Raw genomic sequence first — 19,728 nt, 5'->3', positions numbered from 1 at the left:
AGATGCTTGCAATAGAGGTTAATCATAAGTGGGATGCTTGTTCAAGTAAGGACAGTACCCAACCAACGGTCCACCCACATACCAAATTATCAAAGTACCGAACGCGAATCATATGAGTGTGATGAAAACTAGCTTGATGATATTCCCATGTGTCCTCAGGAGCGCTTTTCTCTATATAAGAGTTTGTCCAGGATTGTCCTTTGCTACAAAAAGGATTGGGCCACCTTGCTGCACTTTATTTACTTTTGTTACTTGTTGCTCGTTACAAATTATCCTATCACAAAACTATCTATTACCACTTGTTTCAGTACTTGCAGAGAATACCTTGCTGGAAACTGCTTATCATTTCCTTCTGCTCCTTGTTGGGTTCGACACTCTTACTTATCGAAAGGACTACGATAGATCCCCTATACTTGTGGGTCATCAGAGGCCTAGCAACAACTTTCCTTATAATTCCTTCATAGAAAATATAAAATCATAGAAAATCATCACTCAACATAGCATAGCCTCAGGCATGACCTGCTGCTAGCTCTGCCACTGTGTGACCAAGCATATGCACATCTCCATCTCACTTCATGGACGTCACAGTCTCCTATTAATTGTGTCTGCATTGGCACAATTACCGAACAAACACCAAAGAGATTGGTGGAGGAACTAAAGAAAGAAAAGGTTTTATGAGATCTTCATGCGGGCATGCAGCTCATATCCCATCCACCTTCAGTTTCCGGCTCAAGATTTTACTTCATATGTTATACTATTCAGTAACATTGCTTGATAAACAAATAAAACCGCAAAAACATTTACTTATATCCAAAAGATTTACTAAGACATGTTAACGAGCCATCATGCAAAACCATCATCATATCATGTCTTGGGCGATAGGAACCACTAGCCATGTACATGCCATCACCATTTTCTCATCAATGCCACATCTTTTCGGAGACCAATTTAGAGACTAGATCAAAACTAGGGGTGCAAGTTGTAGAGTTCAAATGGAAAGACTAAGATACTAGCTACAAATAAAATTTGAAGGCAATTAAACCACAAAGCACAAAGTTGATGTTGCGAGAAAATTGAGATTCATTACAACATAATTCATTCGCCCGCTGGCACATGCCAACAACACTAGGAATTGTCAAGCTTACTAGCAAAAGAACAATAGTGCGAGAAAACAAGAACCATTGCACCACACCAGGTGCTAATTAGTGACATGATTCATCAAAAGACCTTTGTTGCCTCTGAGTTGATTATCTTTCATGTTGACGAGAGTGGCCCCTTCCTTTAAGACTTTTTGATCAAACATTGTCAATGCGCCACATCACAAGGTCTCAGCCATTCTGTAAATATAATTGTGTCAGTGTGATTCCAAAAAGGGATGCTAGGATAAAATTTCCAGTTAAGTAGACGTAAGCATAATTAGGTGTAACATTCGAGGATCCATATTACTTGAAGTTTGATCGAGCACAAATGACATATATTACTGGAAGTTTGTTCGCGCACATACGAAATATATAACTTTCTATGTGATCATCACTAATCTAATTATACATTAACTAATGTATACGTATTTATATAAAAATTGTTCCAAATCCAGAAAGAAATGACATATAGATGTACCTGGTGGATTGTAGAAACTCATGTATGGAACCAAATAACGGAATTTCTCTCTCTTCCATAGCTTCTTCCATTGTAGTGTCATGATATTAACCTCATAGATGCCAAGGTCCGCAGTTATGAAAATGATATCACTGCCCTCCACAGATCCAATCAGTTTAAGCCTTTTGGTTGGATTTTGAATAGGGATAAGGTTCATGAGTTCGACGACTCTATGCATAGTCCATGACGCAATTCCATTAGCATCCAATTTTCTTGACCATATGTTGAGGGTTACCTTGTCCACATGCGCAAAACCCAAACTGCCATCCTCCAACGCCATGAGGATAGTGGAACCGCTAATGATAGCCCCGGACAATGGCGCATCAATCAGTGATAAGCAATTAGAGCTCAAGTCATATTTGAGAATTTCTACACTATCATCATCATCGTGTGTAAGCATGAAGTGAAGTGCGTTTTCAACAAGGATGGAGGGCATTGAGTCGATGAATGCATCAGGTGCAAGTTGTAGACTAGAGCACATATCGCTCCACTCAACATCAGAGCATGACTTGCTCCAGTCACTTGTCACCGGCGCGGACACACATGCATGTGCAACACAATTGTCATCGTCTGTCATGTCAAGGCCCAAGAATACCACTTGGAAGGGCCCTGCATGACACGCGTGATGGTCACAACCGCTCGTTGCACAAAAGAGTGCAGTGGCCCCATTAACGTAGCCCATCGACGTGGGCACTTTTAGCTTTCTTTGGCGACCCGTCATGGGGTCCCAAACAACAAGGTGCGTTGGCGCCCAATTCTCCCGAAGGAGAACGCGACCATGGCGGCAGTCCCACACAGGGTATTTATAGTTACCCCCGCGGCCGTCGGGAATGTCTCGACCGAATTTCATGGTGGAGATGAAGCGCGGGGAGGGGGCTTTCCTCGGGAGAAAGTCGAGGGGCCAGAAATAAATGAACCCCAACATGGGAGGAGATCCATGGAACTTACAATAGCGAGCGCGAAAGGCTTGGCAGGAGAGAATACCGAGCCATCGCTTGTTAGCGACGGAGGCATGCACGAGGCACGCGGGCTCGTTCAGCGGGAGGCGAAAGAAGATCTCCTCGAGTAGTTCGTCCGGCAGCAATTGTATCGGCGGCGGCAGCGAAGGCATGGTTGGTGGAGGCGGGGGTTGGGGGGGAGGGGGAGAGGTTTGAGGGTAGGTTTTTATATTGATTTTGGACGGTTAGTGTTTCCTGCCAAGATTGACCATCGTATGGGCCACCGAAAGCTCAAGGCTAGCCCAAGAAATTGAAGGGCAAGCTTGGGCTAAAATCAAGACACGCGGGCCCCTGGCAGGCTACCCGGGCCCGAAGGCAGGCCCGCTGCGAGGCTTCCGATCAAGAGGCGAACCCGGTGTATTACGGAACGGGTCTAATTAGATAACTTTTATTTTTATCAAACTACTGATCTGACGGCTACAAACAAAGTGTGCCCGCTGTAGACGCGTGGCGTGGCCGTGTACGTGTACGGTGACGACTTGGCCGACACGGTGGCGCCCCACCCATGAGGACGCTGACACTAGTTTATCTCTCTCCCCTTCCCCTTTCCCTGTCTGCGCTCCACTCCACAGTCCAACTACCCATCCTCTCCTCCCGAGTCTGCAGCCAAAGCAGAGCACCACCCAGCCGCCGCCGGAAGAGCAGGAGGAGATGAGCTCCGGGACGGGGAAGGTGGTGTGCGTCACCGGCGGCTCGGGCTACATCGCCTCCTGGCTCGTCAAGTTCCTCCTCCAGCGCGGCTACACCGTCCGCGCCACCGTCAGGGACACCGGTCAGTACTCAGGACCCTCCCCTCCCTTCGCTCTCCACGCCTGCTCTAGCTGGTGGATCCATGGTTATCGGCTGGTTATTTGTCCCCGCCGCAGCGAGGGATTCATGGATTCAGACATTCAGTGGGTGGGGGACTAGGTTTTGTTCAGGATGTGAAATTGGAACTGATAGTAGTACAAGGAAGAAGAAGAAGAAGCTGACTGAATTTGTTAGCATGCTGTGAGTGAGCGAGTGGCATGCAGTGTTTGCAAGTCAACGCCATCTCCCTGCTGCAACTATCATATTATAGTATTATAAATCTAAGTCTAGAATAGTCAAGGGGCAGCCATTCTGACCTGTGAGTTTAAAAATACAGAACTGATTTCCCATAACACTGTTGCTAGCGTGTTTTGCTGCGACAGTCAATTTTTTTCATTATCAACCTTTTAGATTGTCCGAGTTCAAAATTAACATAAATTCCCTTGTATTCTACTGAACTACTGTAGTTAGCAATAGCATCCTGCGAGTGCTAGTGTTGGGGACTCCCTTAAACATAATTCTGGCTCTGTCTCTGTTCACTCACTCCCTACTACTACAGCTATATATCCAAGTCTAAATACAGAGTCAAGTGGCAGCCATTCTCACTTCTGAATTAAAAACTACACAAGTGAGTTCTCATAATAGTGTGGCTGTGACAGTCTATTTTTTCATTATAAATCTATTAGATTAGATTGTTGGAGTTCAAAATCAGCATAAATTGGCACTAGGTATGTTTTCTTTTTAATAAAACATCGCATGCCCAGTGCTAACTGAACTGACCGTTCCTTCTTTCAGCCGACCCCAAGAAAACATTGCACCTGCAGGCCCTGGATGGAGCCAAGGACAGGCTGCACTTGTTCAAAGCAAGCTTGTTGGAAGAAGGCTCTTTCGATGCTACCGTTGCCGGCTGCGATTGTGTCTTCCACACGGCTTCTCCCTTTTATCACAATGTCAAGGATCCCAAGGTTAGTATCTACTATATCATGACCATCTTGTGCAAAGTTACAGACAGCATTTGCTTGTTCCTTATGCATGTGCACGGGCTAATGTTTTCAACAGCTAAAACTGTTTATGATGTTCAGTTAGTAAATACAACAGCTTCACCGGACGTTTGTTCTGTGTACTTATGTGTGTCTTTACTGTCTTGCAGGCTGAGTTACTTGACCCAGCTGTCGATGGAACGCTCAATGTTCTCCGTTCCTGCAAGAAGGCCTCTATCAAGAGAGTGATCGTAACCTCATCCATGGCTGCTGTTGCCTACAATGGGAAGCCAAGGACTCCTGATGTAGTGGTTGACGAGACATGGTTTTCAAGTGCAGAAGTCTGCGAAAAGAATAAGGTAATATGCCTTTCTGTGCTCATAGACCTCTGCTTGTTTTTCACATATGGAGTGGCAATCACGTTAATAAAATATACTATCTGGCTTTGATTGCTCTATATGTCTTTCACTCCGTCTGCACTGAAATGCCCTTATTTTGTCTACTTGATGACTTTCATACCAATTCTGCAAATGCATTGTGCGTATGCACCTCTACTGAAATAGAATCTTCTTAGGATAAGAGGGTGATACCATTTTTATTGAAGACCTTAGTTTTGTGTTTTCACACAAGGATGTAGGTTGAGTACAATGAGACACAATCAATAATCCACAACAAGAAGTTTAAGAATAGGAAAGTAACTGTCAATTGATCTTATTCCATCTTTATTTGTGTCATACTATACTATGCTTGGTTAGTGTTCAGGGATTTTTTTTATACCTGGTTAACTCAGCACTAATGCCAGTATGTTATAGATGGTCAGTCTCTGTCTACTGTTACTAAGCAATTGCATAACAACTCTGCATCTACACACTGGTTAGTCAAGATTATGCTGAATACTGCCTCATAGATGTTGAAGCGACATACAATGCCATATAACTGACATCTGCACTTGTAATCATAAGTACATCACTATTATTACTGTATAACTGGCGCGTGCACTTGCCATTATAAGTACATCGTTCTTCAGTGGGGATATGCATTTGGTTCCTCATACTGACTATAAGCTGCCATAATTTCTGCTTTAACAGGGTTCTTTTGATATTTGTTTGCTAACTTGAAAATTACATTGCTTCATTTAATTTTGTATACAAATCTCAAAACTTTACTTCCACATCCTTTTGTATTTCAATTTTAAATCCATGGTTGACTGTACGTCATTTATGTTCTCATCTTGTTATCCTGAATGTTCGTCTGCTTCAGCAATGGTATGTGCTATCCAAGACCCTTGCCGAGGAGGCTGCATGGAAGTACGCAAATGATAATGGATTAGAAATAATTACAATAAACCCAACAATGGTCATCGGTCCCCTGTTGCAGCCTACACTGAATACTAGCACAGAAGCAATATTGAAGTTTATAAATGGTATGTCCGTATGTGCCTTGATAATTAACTTTCTATAGGTTAACTCTATGCATGTAAAGTAGAGCTCTGTTTTGCCCTATACCCATTTTGCATTTCTCATTTGTTCGAGAGAATACCCAAGCTCGAGATATTCCAATTTCTATTAGCCATTAGCACAATTTCTGCAAACAAACTCAAGATATTTCAAGCGATGTTGAATTATGTTTCTTTCATTTCCTTGTGTGTGTGTGTGTGTGTTTGGCACTGGCAAAAGCAATGTGAGATATTGCCATATTGGAATGATTTTACTCTTCATTGTTTGTCTAGCTAATAGATACATGTACAGTGAATGTTATGAATCTTTTGAGAAATATCAAGAGGACTCTGTTCAATTGGACATTTGATTCGTTTACAATGGGGGGTCTGCCTATGGTACCTTTGTGTTTCTCTCTGGCTTTGCATTCATTTATTTGGATACTTGGAGCTTCAGAGTCATGAATATATTCTCATCTGGCATAGAGGATGTTTAATGACCAATGGAAAACATGAACTGAATTGTTACTTGTCTAAAAAAAGGGTTAAAATTACAGTGGTTGTGCCAAAAGAAGTCTACTCTAACAAGACATTTCTGGACACTTGACAAGAAATCCTTGGTGTTTTCATGCAGGATCATCTTCTACATACGCCAATTTCTGCTTTGGATGGATAAACGTTAAAGATGTTGCCCTGGCACATATCCTTGCATATGAAGTTCCTTCAGCAAACGGAAGATATTGTATGGTTGAAAGAGTCATTCACCACTCGGACCTTGTCAAGATCATTCACGAGATGTATCCTGAATTTCCAGTGCCAGACAAGTAAGTTAACATTCAAGTGAATCCCTTGGAATTGAATCGAGAACAGTATACTGTTGGAAATTATTAGTTGCTTGTTTCTTGGTTTGTTTCTTGTTGAGGCTTCAGGGACATAATAGATGTTCTCCTAATCATGCATTTCTCAACATTGTAGAGAGCACCTAATCTGTTCCTTTGCACCATATGGCGACGGGACCCCTGAAGTTAGTTTTTTCCTTTCTTGTGTGCAGGTGTGCAGATGATGCGCCGTTTGCCCCAATCTACCAGGTATCAAAGGACAAGATAAGAAGTCTGGGCATGGAGCTGACACCCCTGGAGACGAGCCTCAAGGAGACTATCGAGAGCTTGAAAGAGAAAGGATTTGTCACTTCTGAGTCGAGCCATCTGTGAAACTTTCTTTGCTTTGGCACCACTAGTGGCAGACGCTGGATGCACACATGTTTATGTGCACCTGAAATAAATCGAGGCATAGTGTATTCTTGAGACATGTATTTGTGGATCTGCTGTGTTTCAATGGATTCAAGTTCCTAGACATGTATAACCAGTACACAAGAATGTATGATGAATGCTTCTAGAAAGATTATCCATCCTGTATTATTTCCTGACGCCTTTTGGAACGCATGAATACGAAAACAGATAGAAAGAAATAACAAGGGATGGTATATTCAAACATACCTGATACGCATGATGTGGTTGGAAGGAACTTTCACAGAACAATACCGTGGCGAAAAATAGAAGATTGAAATGCGCTACGATCTACAAGGGTGCTGTGAAAGATAGAACAGTACTGGCCCTAGTGGAGGTTCAGTTCAGGAACTTCTGAGTTGAGAGAACAGCTATGTTGAATCGATAAAATATAACCAGCGACAACAACGATCATTTGCCGTTTACAGATCTTCAGGCTTGAGAGATGGTTACATGCAGGTAGAGGGAGGCACATCTGAATACTGCAATTGTGGGTCTGAGAAGAGGTTGAGCAGGTTACAGGTGAAACTCTGTTCTAACCAATGTACACTACTACTTTCTTCAGGAAGCATCAGGGAAACAGCGGTTGGTTGTCACATTATCCCCCCAAATGTAACAACATGTTTCATCTCTTTACATGGCTAAAGATGCACAACGAATAACGAACACACACCTAACAGGTTTCTGGAGCTACTGAAGCAATTAAAATCTGTTTGAGATCTTCATAGCCATGCAGCCCCATATCCTATAGTTCACTGAACTTATAGCTCGAGATCCAGTTCGCGTGCTACACTCTTCAGCAACATTGCTTGCTAAAACACAGAACTTAAATCCATCAGATTATTCATTAAGAAAAAACCAGCAAGCCAAGGTGCAAAAAGGTTTATCATACCATCTCTCGGGAAACAGAAACCACTCCCTAACTGTGCATCTTTTGAGAGATGAATTTAAAGATTGGATCAAAGCTGGGACAGGGCAAACTGTAGAGTTTTTAAAATGGTAATACCAAGTTACTGTCTGCAAATGCTTTTTCAAGTAAATTCTACAACAGGGTACATCAAATTAGAGGTTCATTACAAAGAATCAATTCACTCGGCCTCTAACACGGGAGATTATCAAGCTAACTGACAAAAGCTACCAACAACATGGGAAAACAAGCAAGCACCGCTGCACCAAAAGGGCTACTGAATGATGACATAATTCATCAGGACTTCGCGAGACCCCTGTTGCCTCCAAGTTTGTCACCTATCTTGTTGATGAGTGTAGCCTCGTACATATTCAACCACACATTCTTAATGCACCGCGTCACTGGGGGTCACCCTTTCTGCAAACATAGGTTTGTCAGTATGATTCTAGAAGGGGGATTACATGCATGATACTGTATAAATTGCAAATTAAGCATAATTAGTTGTAACCACACGGCACTCAAAGTTTGTTCACACCCATTTCAAACATAACTTTCAATCCGATTAGGCATTCAATGTTTTGTTTATTCCACTAACTTGTATGGAGTATTATTGAAGAGTTGTTCCCACATCACAAAAGAAAGGACATATAGATACAAACATACCTTGTGAATTGTAGAAACTCGTGTATGGGATGAAAACTTGAAACTTTTCTCTCTCCCATACTTTCTTCCACTGTAGTGACTTCAGATTAATCTTGTAGATTCCAAGATCCGTGGTCACGAAAATGATATCGGTGCCTTCCACAGATCCAATCAGCCTAAGTCTTTTCTTTGGATTTCGAATGTGAAGGATGTTGTTGATATTGATGACTGTACGCTGAGTCCATGATGCAACTCCGTCAGAACCCATGTGCCTTGACCACAGATTGAGGATTAACCCACCCATATGTGCAAACCCCAAACTGTCATCCTCCATCGCCATGAGGATAACATCATCAGCAAGCGGCATATCAATTAGTGATAAGCAATTAGTGCTCAGGTCGTACTTGAGAATTCCTACTAGGCGATCATCGACGCGGTCACAAAGCTTGAAGTGAAGTGTGTCTTTGGACGAAGACAGGAGGCGCTTCGTGGATGTACACATCGGAGTCAAGTTGAAGGCCGGAGCATGGATTGCTCCAGTTATCAAAATGAGAACGGTATATGCTCAACAAAATGGGGTTGCTGTGGTCACCTGTCACCGGCAAGGTCACCCACGCCTGTGCAACACAATCATGAGCATCAGTCTTGTTCAGAGCGATGAAGACGACCTGGATGGGCCCTGCGTGGCACGTACTGTGGTCACAACCACTTGCCGCGCAGAGCACCGCTGCCCCATAGCTTTTGTCGTCCACCAGCACGGGCGCATCCAGCTCCCTCTGGCAGCCCATCATGGGATCCCAAACGCGGCCAAACAAAACTGTTGTACATGACTGTTGTACATGACTGAAACACATAGTAGCGGCCGGAGCTTGTGAGCACAACACAATGGAATTTTAAGTGTTGAATTCACCATCGATGCTAAGGGCATGTACAATGGTTGATAAGATAGTCTTATCTGAAGTTTTGCATGTAATTTAGAGATGACAAAGAAAAATGTCTACAATGAGTCATCTCTTAGCCTTATCTTCAATAACTAGCAATTCCTAAAAATATGATGAGACATATTGTGCTAAGAGATCATCTCTTGTCTTATCTTAAATAAGAGAAGACAAACCTTCTCTTATGAGTTCTCTCTCCTCCACCTCATCATTTATTCTACGTGGCACTCCTAAAATAGCACTATTGTACATGCTCTAATATTAATCAAAAGCAAAATTTAAGTGCAGCTCGTGTCCACCGGAAGTAATTAAGGAAACCACAATGACCCGGGCGATCCCTCTTGTCCGTTATATTTGTTTTCCTTCTTGTGTGTTATCAACATCTTTTTTTTGGGCAGAAATGTGGTTGATGTAATAGTTACAAGAGGTCCAGTACTACTTTTGTATATGTACATGTGCACTCGCCCCTTCTACATACGCATAATTTCAAAGCATCTTTTACTGTACATTTTGTTTCTTTGCTCGGTACAAAATGTATTGCAAGTGTTGTTCGTTGTTTTTTGCTTTGTCCAAATATACTGAATTCCCTCTACAGACTCAGTTTTTTTTCCTTTGTTTGAATATAACACAGACAGTTATGTACTTCCTCCGTCCGTGAATAAGTGTACATCTAGCTTTTGTCTTAAGTCAAAATTTTAAAATTTTGATCAATTTTATAGAAAAGAGTAGGACCATATATGATATCAAATTGGTACATTATAAAACTACATTTTAAAACAAATATGGTGATGCTAATTTAATGTCATAAATGCTGTTACTTTTCTTTATAAAGTTTGGTCAAAGTTTTAAAACTTTGGCTTAAGGCAAAATCTAGATGTACACTTATTCTCGGACGGAGGGAGTATGCAATAGTGATAGTCTGATGCCCTTTTAAGTGAGCAGGTAGATGAAGCAAAAAAAAAAGCAGAACCCTATCTGGTGAGTAAATTGCAAAAAACCACCACATTTGGGGACGCGAAATCAAAAAACCACCACCTTTCGTTTTTTTGCAAAAAACCGCCACTTTTGTGCTAACAGTTTGCAAAAAACGCTGATTACTCGATCAGTCCCGTTTGAGGGCAAACCTGACGTCCAGGGCCCGCTGTCAGGTGCCACGTGGCCTGTGCGCACACGGCGCCCGTCAAGCGTCGTTAGATGGCGCAAGAGAAAACCCTACCGAGTCGAACCCGGTCGACCATTCCCCCCACTCCCCCCAAATCCCACCGCGCCGCCTCCTTCCCGCTCACCCCCGTCGTGTCCACCCATGGCCGCCGACGGAGGCGGCGGCGGCTCTGCCGGAGATGGCAGGGACGACCGCGGGAACTCCTCTTCCCTCGACGGCGGGGACAAATCTTTCTCCCACGTTCAGTGTGCGCGCACGCTCGTCCCTGGTGCGGCCGCGTGCGACGGTGGAGATGAGCGCCCCCAGGAACCCGGCAGCTATGACATCGAGATGTCAGCGGCGGCAAGGTTGGCGCAGGTCTGGAAGGCGAATCCGCATAACAGCCACAACTTCACTTCTGGTCTCGGCGGCGTAGAGTGAGTTCTGTGTCGCTGTCTGTACATTTATTTGCATTATGTGTTAGAAATTAGGGTTTCCACTGCTGTTTAGGAACTATGGTTTATAAATTTGTGTTGTCACTGCTGTTTAGGAACTATGGTTTATAAATCTGTGTCGCTATTTCTACAGTTTAGGAACTAGGGTTTAGAGATATTGGTTTCAGATGTGAACAAGCTGTCCAAATTTTTTGTTGAGGATAATTACTGTAATTTGGTTCACTAGATTTCAGTTAACTGAACTGAATTTAATCAATTTATTGATTCTGCAATATTGAAAACTTAAATTGGAGAGAAATATAAGTTAACTGATTTGGTATTGCTTTAGTGTACTGTTAACTGCATTTATGTGAATATGGTATATATTGAATTTAGAGTAGATTGAATTGTCAGTTAACTTATTTGGTGTTGATGTAGTGTACTGTTAACTGAATTACAATGAGCTGGATATATTGTTAACGTAATATGATGTGCTCTGTTTTGTGTTTGCAGTCTGGATGATGACATATGGGATGTTCGGTTTCATTTCCATGGCTGTGACAATTTGAAAAGGACCTTATGTCAGTCAGATATTACCTACATCAATCTTTTAGCTCTTATTGGGACAGAGGGGTATGATGAGAAGGACTCCATGTACTATGTGAAGGAAGATGGTTTAGGAATTGAAGGAATGCAGCTAATTAAATGTACTGAAGATGTAGAAGAAATGCTGGAATTATATGAGGAGAAAAGGTGTATCATTATCACAGTTATGAAAGGAAGAACATCACGTAGGCCACAGTTGCACATCAACAATGGAGATGAAGTTGAGAAGCAGATACCTATTTCAGAGATTGGTTCACCTAAAGTATATGATATAGATGATGCAGGTGTGCTCTATCCAAGTCAGTCCAGTGAAAGAGCAGAGTGCTCTGTTCCTACTATAAGTGTTTATACACAAGATTCTATTGGAGATTACCTTTTCACTCAGGAGAGCTGCAATGTGAGAAAGGGGAAGGACATTGCAGGTGTCAATGAGCTAGATGCATTTCTCAATGAGTTTGCTGATGACATGCCAGTAGTGCAAGAAGTTCAAATGGAGGAGGAGGAAATGTTTGTGGAGAAAGAAGTTACAAATGCTGACAGCTCTGAAGATGATGATGAGAGTTCAGAATCTGATTATGGCATGGGGAAGGATGTAGCTGGAGAGGAAGTGGATGATGATGCTGATCTCCACCAGAAAATAAAAGATTTGAAGAGGAAAAGAGAATTTGAAGGGGATTCAGAGCCAGAGGACTTGTTCTGTGAGTCTAGCTTAAAGAGAATTTGAAGCAACACCCTGCACTAGCTTAAAAACAAGTGAAGTTTCACCCATATAAGAACAACTTTATAAGAACAGAGAAGTTGCTATGTTTTTTCTACTGCTAGGAAAAACATCACTCATTGGAAATGAAAATCTCAGTACCAGCATTTTGAACTTTGAAATGAAATACAGTAGTAGTATTAGTAGTATATGGAGTAGTATCTTGTCTAGTAGTAGTATTAGTTGTATATGGAGTAGCAAGTTTTGCCTCAGAGACTGCAAAAGCTATGTTTTTTCTCAATTCAGATAGCTAAGTGGAAAACCACGTCAAGTCCTGTTTTAATACTCTATTTCTCAATGCATGCAATTGGTTTCATCTAGACTACATCATAGAACCACCAATAAAGGACACTGAAAAAATATATAGAGATGCCTACGGTTCCTATCCTTGAGTAGCATGATTAGAGATGAGTAGACCTCCTAAAGGTGTCATAAGCACCTGCTGTTACTCTTGGAAGCAATGCAAACATGTAAAAGTTATTACTGTTGACAATACTACTCAAATATCCAACTATCGGGACACAAGGCATGATAATCCATCTAATCTAATGAAATTTGAACTCAACTTGATCATGGTTCATGCCCTCAGACACATCAGCACCTCAAGAATGCCATGACAAAAATGAAAAGAACCAAGACAATCACCACACAAGTGAAGAGAGAACTCGGGGCCTCTTTGACAAAAATGAAAAGGACCAATACAATGAAAAGGACCAGTGAGATGAAAAAACTAAGGTAAGGGGGGACATCAAAACACAGAAGTGCATAACACAAGCTCACCGACATAGACACACATAACAGCCGCACAACAGCATAGACATTAAACATGTGCAGAGATCACAATCAACAGAGGCATAACAGTAGAAGATTGCTCTGTTCAACAAACTTCCTATCAGTCCAACAATGTTTCTGAATCTAAACTTTTTCAGTTAACAGAACCTAAACCTGACAATGTTCAGTTAACAGAAAGGGGGGGAGGGGAACCAGTGCAGCTCACCGAGAGGAAGACGATGGTGAGCTCGTGCGAGGATCGACGGTGAGGCCGCGGTGGCCGGAGGTGGAAGAAGGCGCAGACGCCCTAGACGGTGGAGGCGTCGGTGTCGTAGAGGTGCCGGAGACCTTGCCCTGTGAGACAGAGAAGGGGCCGTCAGCCCCGGCGCAGGCGGGGGGCAAGGGGAGGAGGAGGAGGAGGGTCGGGGGCGTACGGTGCTGCGTCGCTGCTCGGCGCCGACGGCGAGGAGGAAGGCGAAGATGTTGAGGGTCGGGGCGGCGGGGGTGGGGGCGCGGGGGCGCGTGGGCGGCGGGGGTGGAGTCCGGCGGGGGTCGGGGCGGCGACGTCGTGGGTCTGGCGAGGGAGAGAGGGATGAAAGGGGATCTCTGGCAAGGGAGAGGGAGGACTTAGCTATAGGGGGAAGCTTACTAATGGCGCACCACCCGTCGGTGCGCCATTAGAAATCTTTTTTTAGATAGCAATGGCGCACCCACCGCCGGTGCGCCATTAGAAATCTTTTTTTAGATAGCAATGGTGCACCACCAGGCCGGTGAGCCATTAGTATATTTATTATTATTTTTTAATAAATGAATATGAATATGAAGCAGTAATATTTTTTTATAAAAACAGTAATAATTGTTGTTTAACAACAATTGTAGTCTACAATTTTTTATAATTATTTTTTAGAAAATGAATATGAATATGAAACAGTAATATTTTTTTATAAAAACAGTAATAATTTTTAAAAAATATCATCAAATTTGTTATTTGAAAATATCATCGGCGGGGGGTGCTCGGCGGCGAGGGGGATAGCTATTGAGAGGAAGGGGGATCGAGATCGAGTGTCCTCATGAATATTCAATATTTTTTCATATGGAATATGAAAAAATATCATCAAATTTGAAAAAATATTCATGAATTCAAAAAGTGCCCATGGAATTTAAAAATATTCATGATATCAAAAAGTAAAAAAAGTGCCCATTACTAGTTTAAACTAGTAATGGCGCACTATTCAATGGTGCGCCATTAGTAGTTTTGCAAAAAGGTAAAAAAAATACAGTAGTGGCGCACTCTACGGCTGGTGCGCCATTAGTAGTTCTAACTAATAATGGGGCACTCTGCCCAGATGCGCCATTAGTATGTTTGAAAAAATGAAAAAAAACATTTTGTTACTAGTGGCGCACCGTGTGCCTGGTGCGCCATTAGTGTCTTCCACACTAATGGCGCACCAACAGATGGTGCGCCATTAGTATATAGTAATGGCGCACCACATGTCTGATGCGCCATTAGTGTCATTTCCATCTATAGCCCTTTTCCTAGTAGTGCAATAGTGGGGAGAAATCATATGGAGTCAATTTAAAGGATTGGACTTGTGGCTGTGGAAAATGGGACATGATAGCCATACCTTGCAATCATGCTGTCTCTGCAATTTATAAATCCAAACAGCATCCAGAAGATTTTGTGCATCAGTTCTTTAAGAAGAAAATGTATTTGGAAGCCTACAAGCCAATGATATACCCTGTTCCTGGACCTGATCTATGGACAAAAACTGCTACAAGAGACATTGACCCCCCTGTTTTCCACAAGAAGAAGGGTAGGAAACAAACAAAGAGGAGGAAGGGCAGGTTTGAAGTGCCTAAACCTAAGGAAACATCAAGGATGGGGACAATTACATGCAGTAACTGCAGCAAGCAGGGCCACATATACACAAATTGTGGGGATGCTTTGAAGCCAGCACTTGCTGCTAGGAAGAACAAACACAATGTACCTTGCATTACATGTGACCCTAGGTAGATTTCCAAATTGTACCATTAATGCTCTGATCTGCCATTTTATTCTTGTTGCAGGAAAACAGGGGTGCACCATCTTCTGCACCAAGGGGTGCACCATCTTCTGCTGCAGCTCCATCTGCTGGATCACCAGCTGGGAGAGCACCACCAAGGGCAGCTACCTCAGCAGCTCCAGCAAGCAGGGCAAGCAGCTCAAGAGTTCCAGCAAGCAGGGAAAGCAGCTCAAGACCTCCAGCAAGCAGGGCAAGTAGCTCAAGAGCTCCAGCAGTAAGGGCAAGCACATCTGGTGCAGCAACAAGGAGAGCTTCAACAGCAGCAGCTACCCCAGCAGCACCCTTCTTGCCACCAAGACAGAGGAAAAAACCATCCAGGCTCAGAGATTACTTTTATGCTTCAGGGAACTAATGCTTCCTTGTTGATCATTATTCCTGTTGGTCTGATGTTGGTCTTCCTAAACTTGTTATTTTGGAACAACTTATGTTGGTCTGATGTTATGGAGCAAGAAACTCATGTAATGATCTTGCTGTTATGATACTTTATGCATTGTTATTATGATCCATATGATGTTATGCACTGTTATTATGATCCATATGATACTTTATCTTGCTGAAATGACCATGCTGAAATGATCATGGTGTTGCTGGATTTTAGCATGAGTTGATGCCATCCTCGACGGTTGTCGAGGGGTAGGGTTAACCCTACATGAGTTGATGCCATCCTCGACGGTTGTCGAGGGGTAGGGTTAACCCTACATGAGTTGATGCCATCCTCAACGGTTGTCGAGGGGTAGGGTTAACCCTACATGAGTTAATGCCATCCTCGACGGTTGTCGAGGGGTAGGGTTAACCCTACATGAGTTGATGCCATCCTCGACGGTTGTCGAAGGGTAGGGTTAACCCTACATGAGTTGAGGCCATCCTTGGTGGTTGTCGAGGGGTAAGGTTAACCCTACATGAGTTGAGGCCATCCTTGGTGGTTGTCGAGGGGTAGGGTTAACCCTAAATGAGTTGAGGCCATCCTCGACGGTTGTCGAGGGGTAGGGTTAACCCTACATGAGTTGAGGCCATCCTCGGCGGTTGTCGAGGGGTAGGGTTAACCCTACATGAGTTGAGGCCATCCTCGACGGTTGTCGAGGGGTAGGGTTAACCCTATATGAGTTGGTGGCATCCTCGACGGTGCCATCAAAATTCATATTAAACTTTAACAAGTACCATCATAATTCATATTAACTTTATCAAGTGCCATCAAATACCAAAACTTGAATTACAACAAGTAGCATCACATGGCAGATTAAAATTTAACCAGTGCCATCAAATACCAAATCTTGGATTACAACAAGTAGCATCACATGGCAGATTAAAATGGAACCAGTGCCATCAAATACCAAATCTTGGATTACAACAAGTACCATAAATAAGCACCATACATAATTTTCCAACCCCTCCTTCTATTACAGCAGTGCCATCCTTCTATTATAAATAAGCACCATACATAATTATTGCAATCACTCATCACATATAGCCTTGATTCTCTTCAGCTTAGACTTGTTGGCCTCTCCATCCTTTAAAAGGTCGGATATGGCAAACTCAAGCCTTTTCTTCTGCTGATTGACTTCATCAACATGTGCATCTTTCCTCCATTTGCTAATGAGTTCAGCCTGAGTGGCCTGGATCTTCTTCAGCAGCTCTACATCTCCCTTCAGTGACATATTCTCCTTCTCAAGACCAGTCTTGATTTCATTAGCATCAGGTGCAACCTGATCAACGCCACTTTCCTGAACACTCTTCTGTTTTGCCTGCATCAGACACTTCTCTTCTTCTAGCAGGGCAATCACATCTTCTTTAACCTTGATCTGCTCTTGGCTCTGCTCATACATATCCCAAAGCTTGCGCAGAGCATTCTTAAGTGGCTCTGGCCATTCTGGGTCAACCCACTCAACAAGATCACAGCTGTAACCTCCCTGATTAACCAAATAAATATTACAACAAAAATTCTAATCATTTATTCAGGATTTAAGCAGTTCATATAGTTAACAAACATAATTATGCGTGTACTACTTGCTACAAGCAGCTAGAAACCATGCCAATTAAACATAATTACTCCGGATTTGACCATTCATAATTTTTTTAAATAAACCACTTGTAACATCTATTGCTTCAGTTAACAATCCTAATTCTTCAGTTAACAATCCTAATTCTTCAGTTAACATCTACTGCTAACAGTAAGGAGTAGAAGGCAAAACAGAGCTGTATACATAATCACTAACAGTTAACAATTACTAACCTGCTCCGAACACCCCAAAAACCTACGGCCGGTGTGGATGCTTTGAAATGCAACTCCCCTATCCACCGGCGTCTTATGACTGCAGATCGGGCCTCCAGAAACAATGCCACACCATTCGGGATCCACAGTGGTTCGTGGTATCTACATTATTAGAACCAGAGAAGAACATGACAGTGAAATACAAAATCAAATCGGTGAAATCAAACTTGAATTCGGGAAGAACCCTAACCCTAACTGACAGAGAGGAAAACTCACGTAGGGCTCCGATTCGTACGAGGGGAGAGAAATAGACGAGTCACTAGTCTCACCGTCGTTCCAAGAAACCATGGCTGCTGCGGTCGCCGTCGGCGGCGGCGGCGGGGGCGAGGGGCGACGACGGGGCGGGAGCGGCGGGGTCCGACAGGCGAGGAGGGGGGGATGGCCGACCCGGTTGGGTTCGACCAGTTTGTCTTGCGCCGTCTAACGGCGCTTGACGGGCGCCGTGTGCGCACAGGCCACATGGCACTTGACAGCGGGCCCTGGACGTCAGGTTTGCCCTCAAACGGGACTGATCGAGTAATCAGCGTTTTTTGCAAACTGTTAGCACAAAAGTGGCGGTTTTTTGCAAAAAAAACGAAAGGTGGTGGTTTTTTTGATTTCGCGTCCCCAAATGTGGTGGTTTTTTGCAATTTACTCTTATCTGGTAAAGGAAAATTTGTGTCTACAATCTTTGTATACCAGTATATATGTGCATATGCTTCAAAGTGTATACTAGGGTCATTGATTATTTTGTTATTAAACAATGCCTCATGGAGATGACAAATCAAGCGCGCTTAGAAGGCAAAGCAAAGGCCGAAAATTTGTCTCCAAGAACCCTAGCTTTCTGCCTCCCACCGGTGTCGGCGCCGGTCCATCCCGTCTCCGATGGCCCTATGGCCATGGAGGCAGAGTGGATCTCGGCCCTTGCCGGTGGGAGGGCTCCGTTTTTAGATCTTTTTTGAGCATTGTTAGGGTTTGTGTCCTGCTCAGGAAGGAGAGATGGTGGCGACTCCCTGAAGATGGAATAAAGGTCTCCCCGCCTAGCCCCCGTTCCGGTGATGCGTCTTGCATCGTCGGTGGGCGTGTGGAGTTGTGTCTCCGACGGATCTGCCTTTGGTGGATTTGCTCGGATCTGTTCGTCGTTCGTCTTCGTTCGTGTGTTTTCAGGTTGGATCCTTTTGATCTACACTCTTCATCCGCGGCGGTTGCTGTTCTGGTGCGTTGGTTCTACAGGGCCTTAGCACGACGACTTCCCGACTGTCTACTACAACAAGGTTTGCCCGGCTCCGACGAGGGAGGGGCGATGACAGCGGCGCGCCTTCGGCTCGCTTCAGTGCTTGTAGTCGTCGCTAGGTGGTCTATGGATCTGGATGTAATTTTTATTATTTTTAATGTTCATTGTACTACCATGATTGAAGATGAATAGATTGGAAGTTTTTCCCGCAAAAAAAGGCTGAAAATTTGTCTGATTTCCTGTGCTTGGGTACGAGCTGGTTTGTAGCAATACAAAGGAAGATACTCTGCCTTTTTACAGTGGTAGATTTTATAGTGAGGGAGGTACTCTGCTTTTTTAGATGGAAGATACTCTGCTTTGTGGCAAGGGGAGATACCGTGTTATTTCTGCCCCATTTTTGTACATCTAGGCTTAATAACAAGATTACGCTCTTTGTCAACTAACTTTGTGATGGTGCGCTTCTTGTGTTGAGGCCCTTATGTTTCATGAGACGATTGGTTGTAAGTACGCATAAAAAACATTCATGTGTAATCTTTAATTGGTAATACAGACTTGATTATGTGCCACTATTTTGTGCATCAGATCTGGTAAGGCCCTTCTTGTTTTTTTGGTTCCCTTTCTTTGTTTGTTCAGCAAAGGACATATTGATTCAAGTTATTGTTTGGAGAAGCTGAGACTAGGTCCTTAAAAAAAGGTATAAAAGTAAAGAAATGGTGTCAAATAACGAAAGAAGATATTTGAATGATGTTGGTTTTGAAATTGTAATGATTATGCATCCTCGCTGTTGTAATGCCACAGTCAAAGCCCCTTTACCCGGGCTTTTACTTCTATCTTTCATATATG

At 43.2% G+C, this 19,728-nt stretch overlaps 2 protein-coding genes across 2 annotated transcripts; one reads left to right on the top strand and one right to left on the bottom strand.

Annotated features, from left to right (window-relative positions):
- Positions 1 to 3,191: 3,191 nt before the first annotated feature.
- LOC125553177 (phenylacetaldehyde reductase-like) lies at positions 3,192 to 7,284 on the top strand. Its single transcript, XM_048716964.1, has 6 exons — positions 3,192 to 3,426; positions 4,239 to 4,408; positions 4,594 to 4,782; positions 5,684 to 5,846; positions 6,493 to 6,682; positions 6,910 to 7,284. The coding sequence occupies exons 1-6, from the start codon at positions 3,306 to 3,308 to the stop codon at positions 7,067 to 7,069; spliced, it is 993 nt and encodes a 330-aa protein (XP_048572921.1). The 5' UTR covers positions 3,192 to 3,305; the 3' UTR covers positions 7,070 to 7,284.
- Positions 7,285 to 8,126: 842 nt separating this feature from the next.
- On the bottom strand, positions 8,127 to 9,491 carry LOC125554400. The gene is made up of 2 exons (XM_048717967.1): positions 8,715 to 9,491; positions 8,127 to 8,468 (listed from the first exon to the last, which is right to left on the bottom strand). Exons 1-2 carry the CDS (start codon positions 9,193 to 9,195, stop codon positions 8,437 to 8,439), a joined length of 513 nt encoding a protein of 170 aa, XP_048573924.1. The 5' UTR covers positions 9,196 to 9,491; the 3' UTR covers positions 8,127 to 8,436.
- Between the last annotated feature and the right edge of the window lie 10,237 nt (positions 9,492 to 19,728).

This window comes from Triticum urartu, chromosome 4 (genome assembly GCF_003073215.2).
Source record: "Triticum urartu cultivar G1812 chromosome 4, Tu2.1, whole genome shotgun sequence".
NCBI classification, from domain to species: Eukaryota; Viridiplantae; Streptophyta; class Magnoliopsida; order Poales; family Poaceae; genus Triticum; species Triticum urartu.
The sequence above is the reverse complement of the archived record's forward strand: the minus strand, read 5'-3'. Positions and strand labels throughout refer to the sequence as shown.

Coding starts and splice junctions, on each gene's coding strand:
- LOC125553177 (XM_048716964.1), top strand. CDS start 3,306: ATGAGCTCCGGGACGGGGAAGGTGGTGTGCGTCACCGGCGGCTCGGGC. Junction 4,409..4,593: donor ACAATGTCAAGGATCCCAAG/GTTAGTATCTAC, acceptor ACTGTCTTGCAG/GCTGAGTTACTTGACCCAGC. Junction 5,847..6,492: donor AATATTGAAGTTTATAAATG/GTATGTCCGTAT, acceptor GTTTTCATGCAG/GATCATCTTCTACATACGCC.
- LOC125554400 (XM_048717967.1), bottom strand. CDS start 9,195: ATGTGTACATCCACGAAGCGCCTCCTGTCTTCGTCCAAAGACACACTT. Junction 8,469..8,714: donor GAGTTTCTACAATTCACAAG/GTATGTTTGTAT, acceptor CTATGTTTGCAG/AAAGGGTGACCCCCAGTGAC.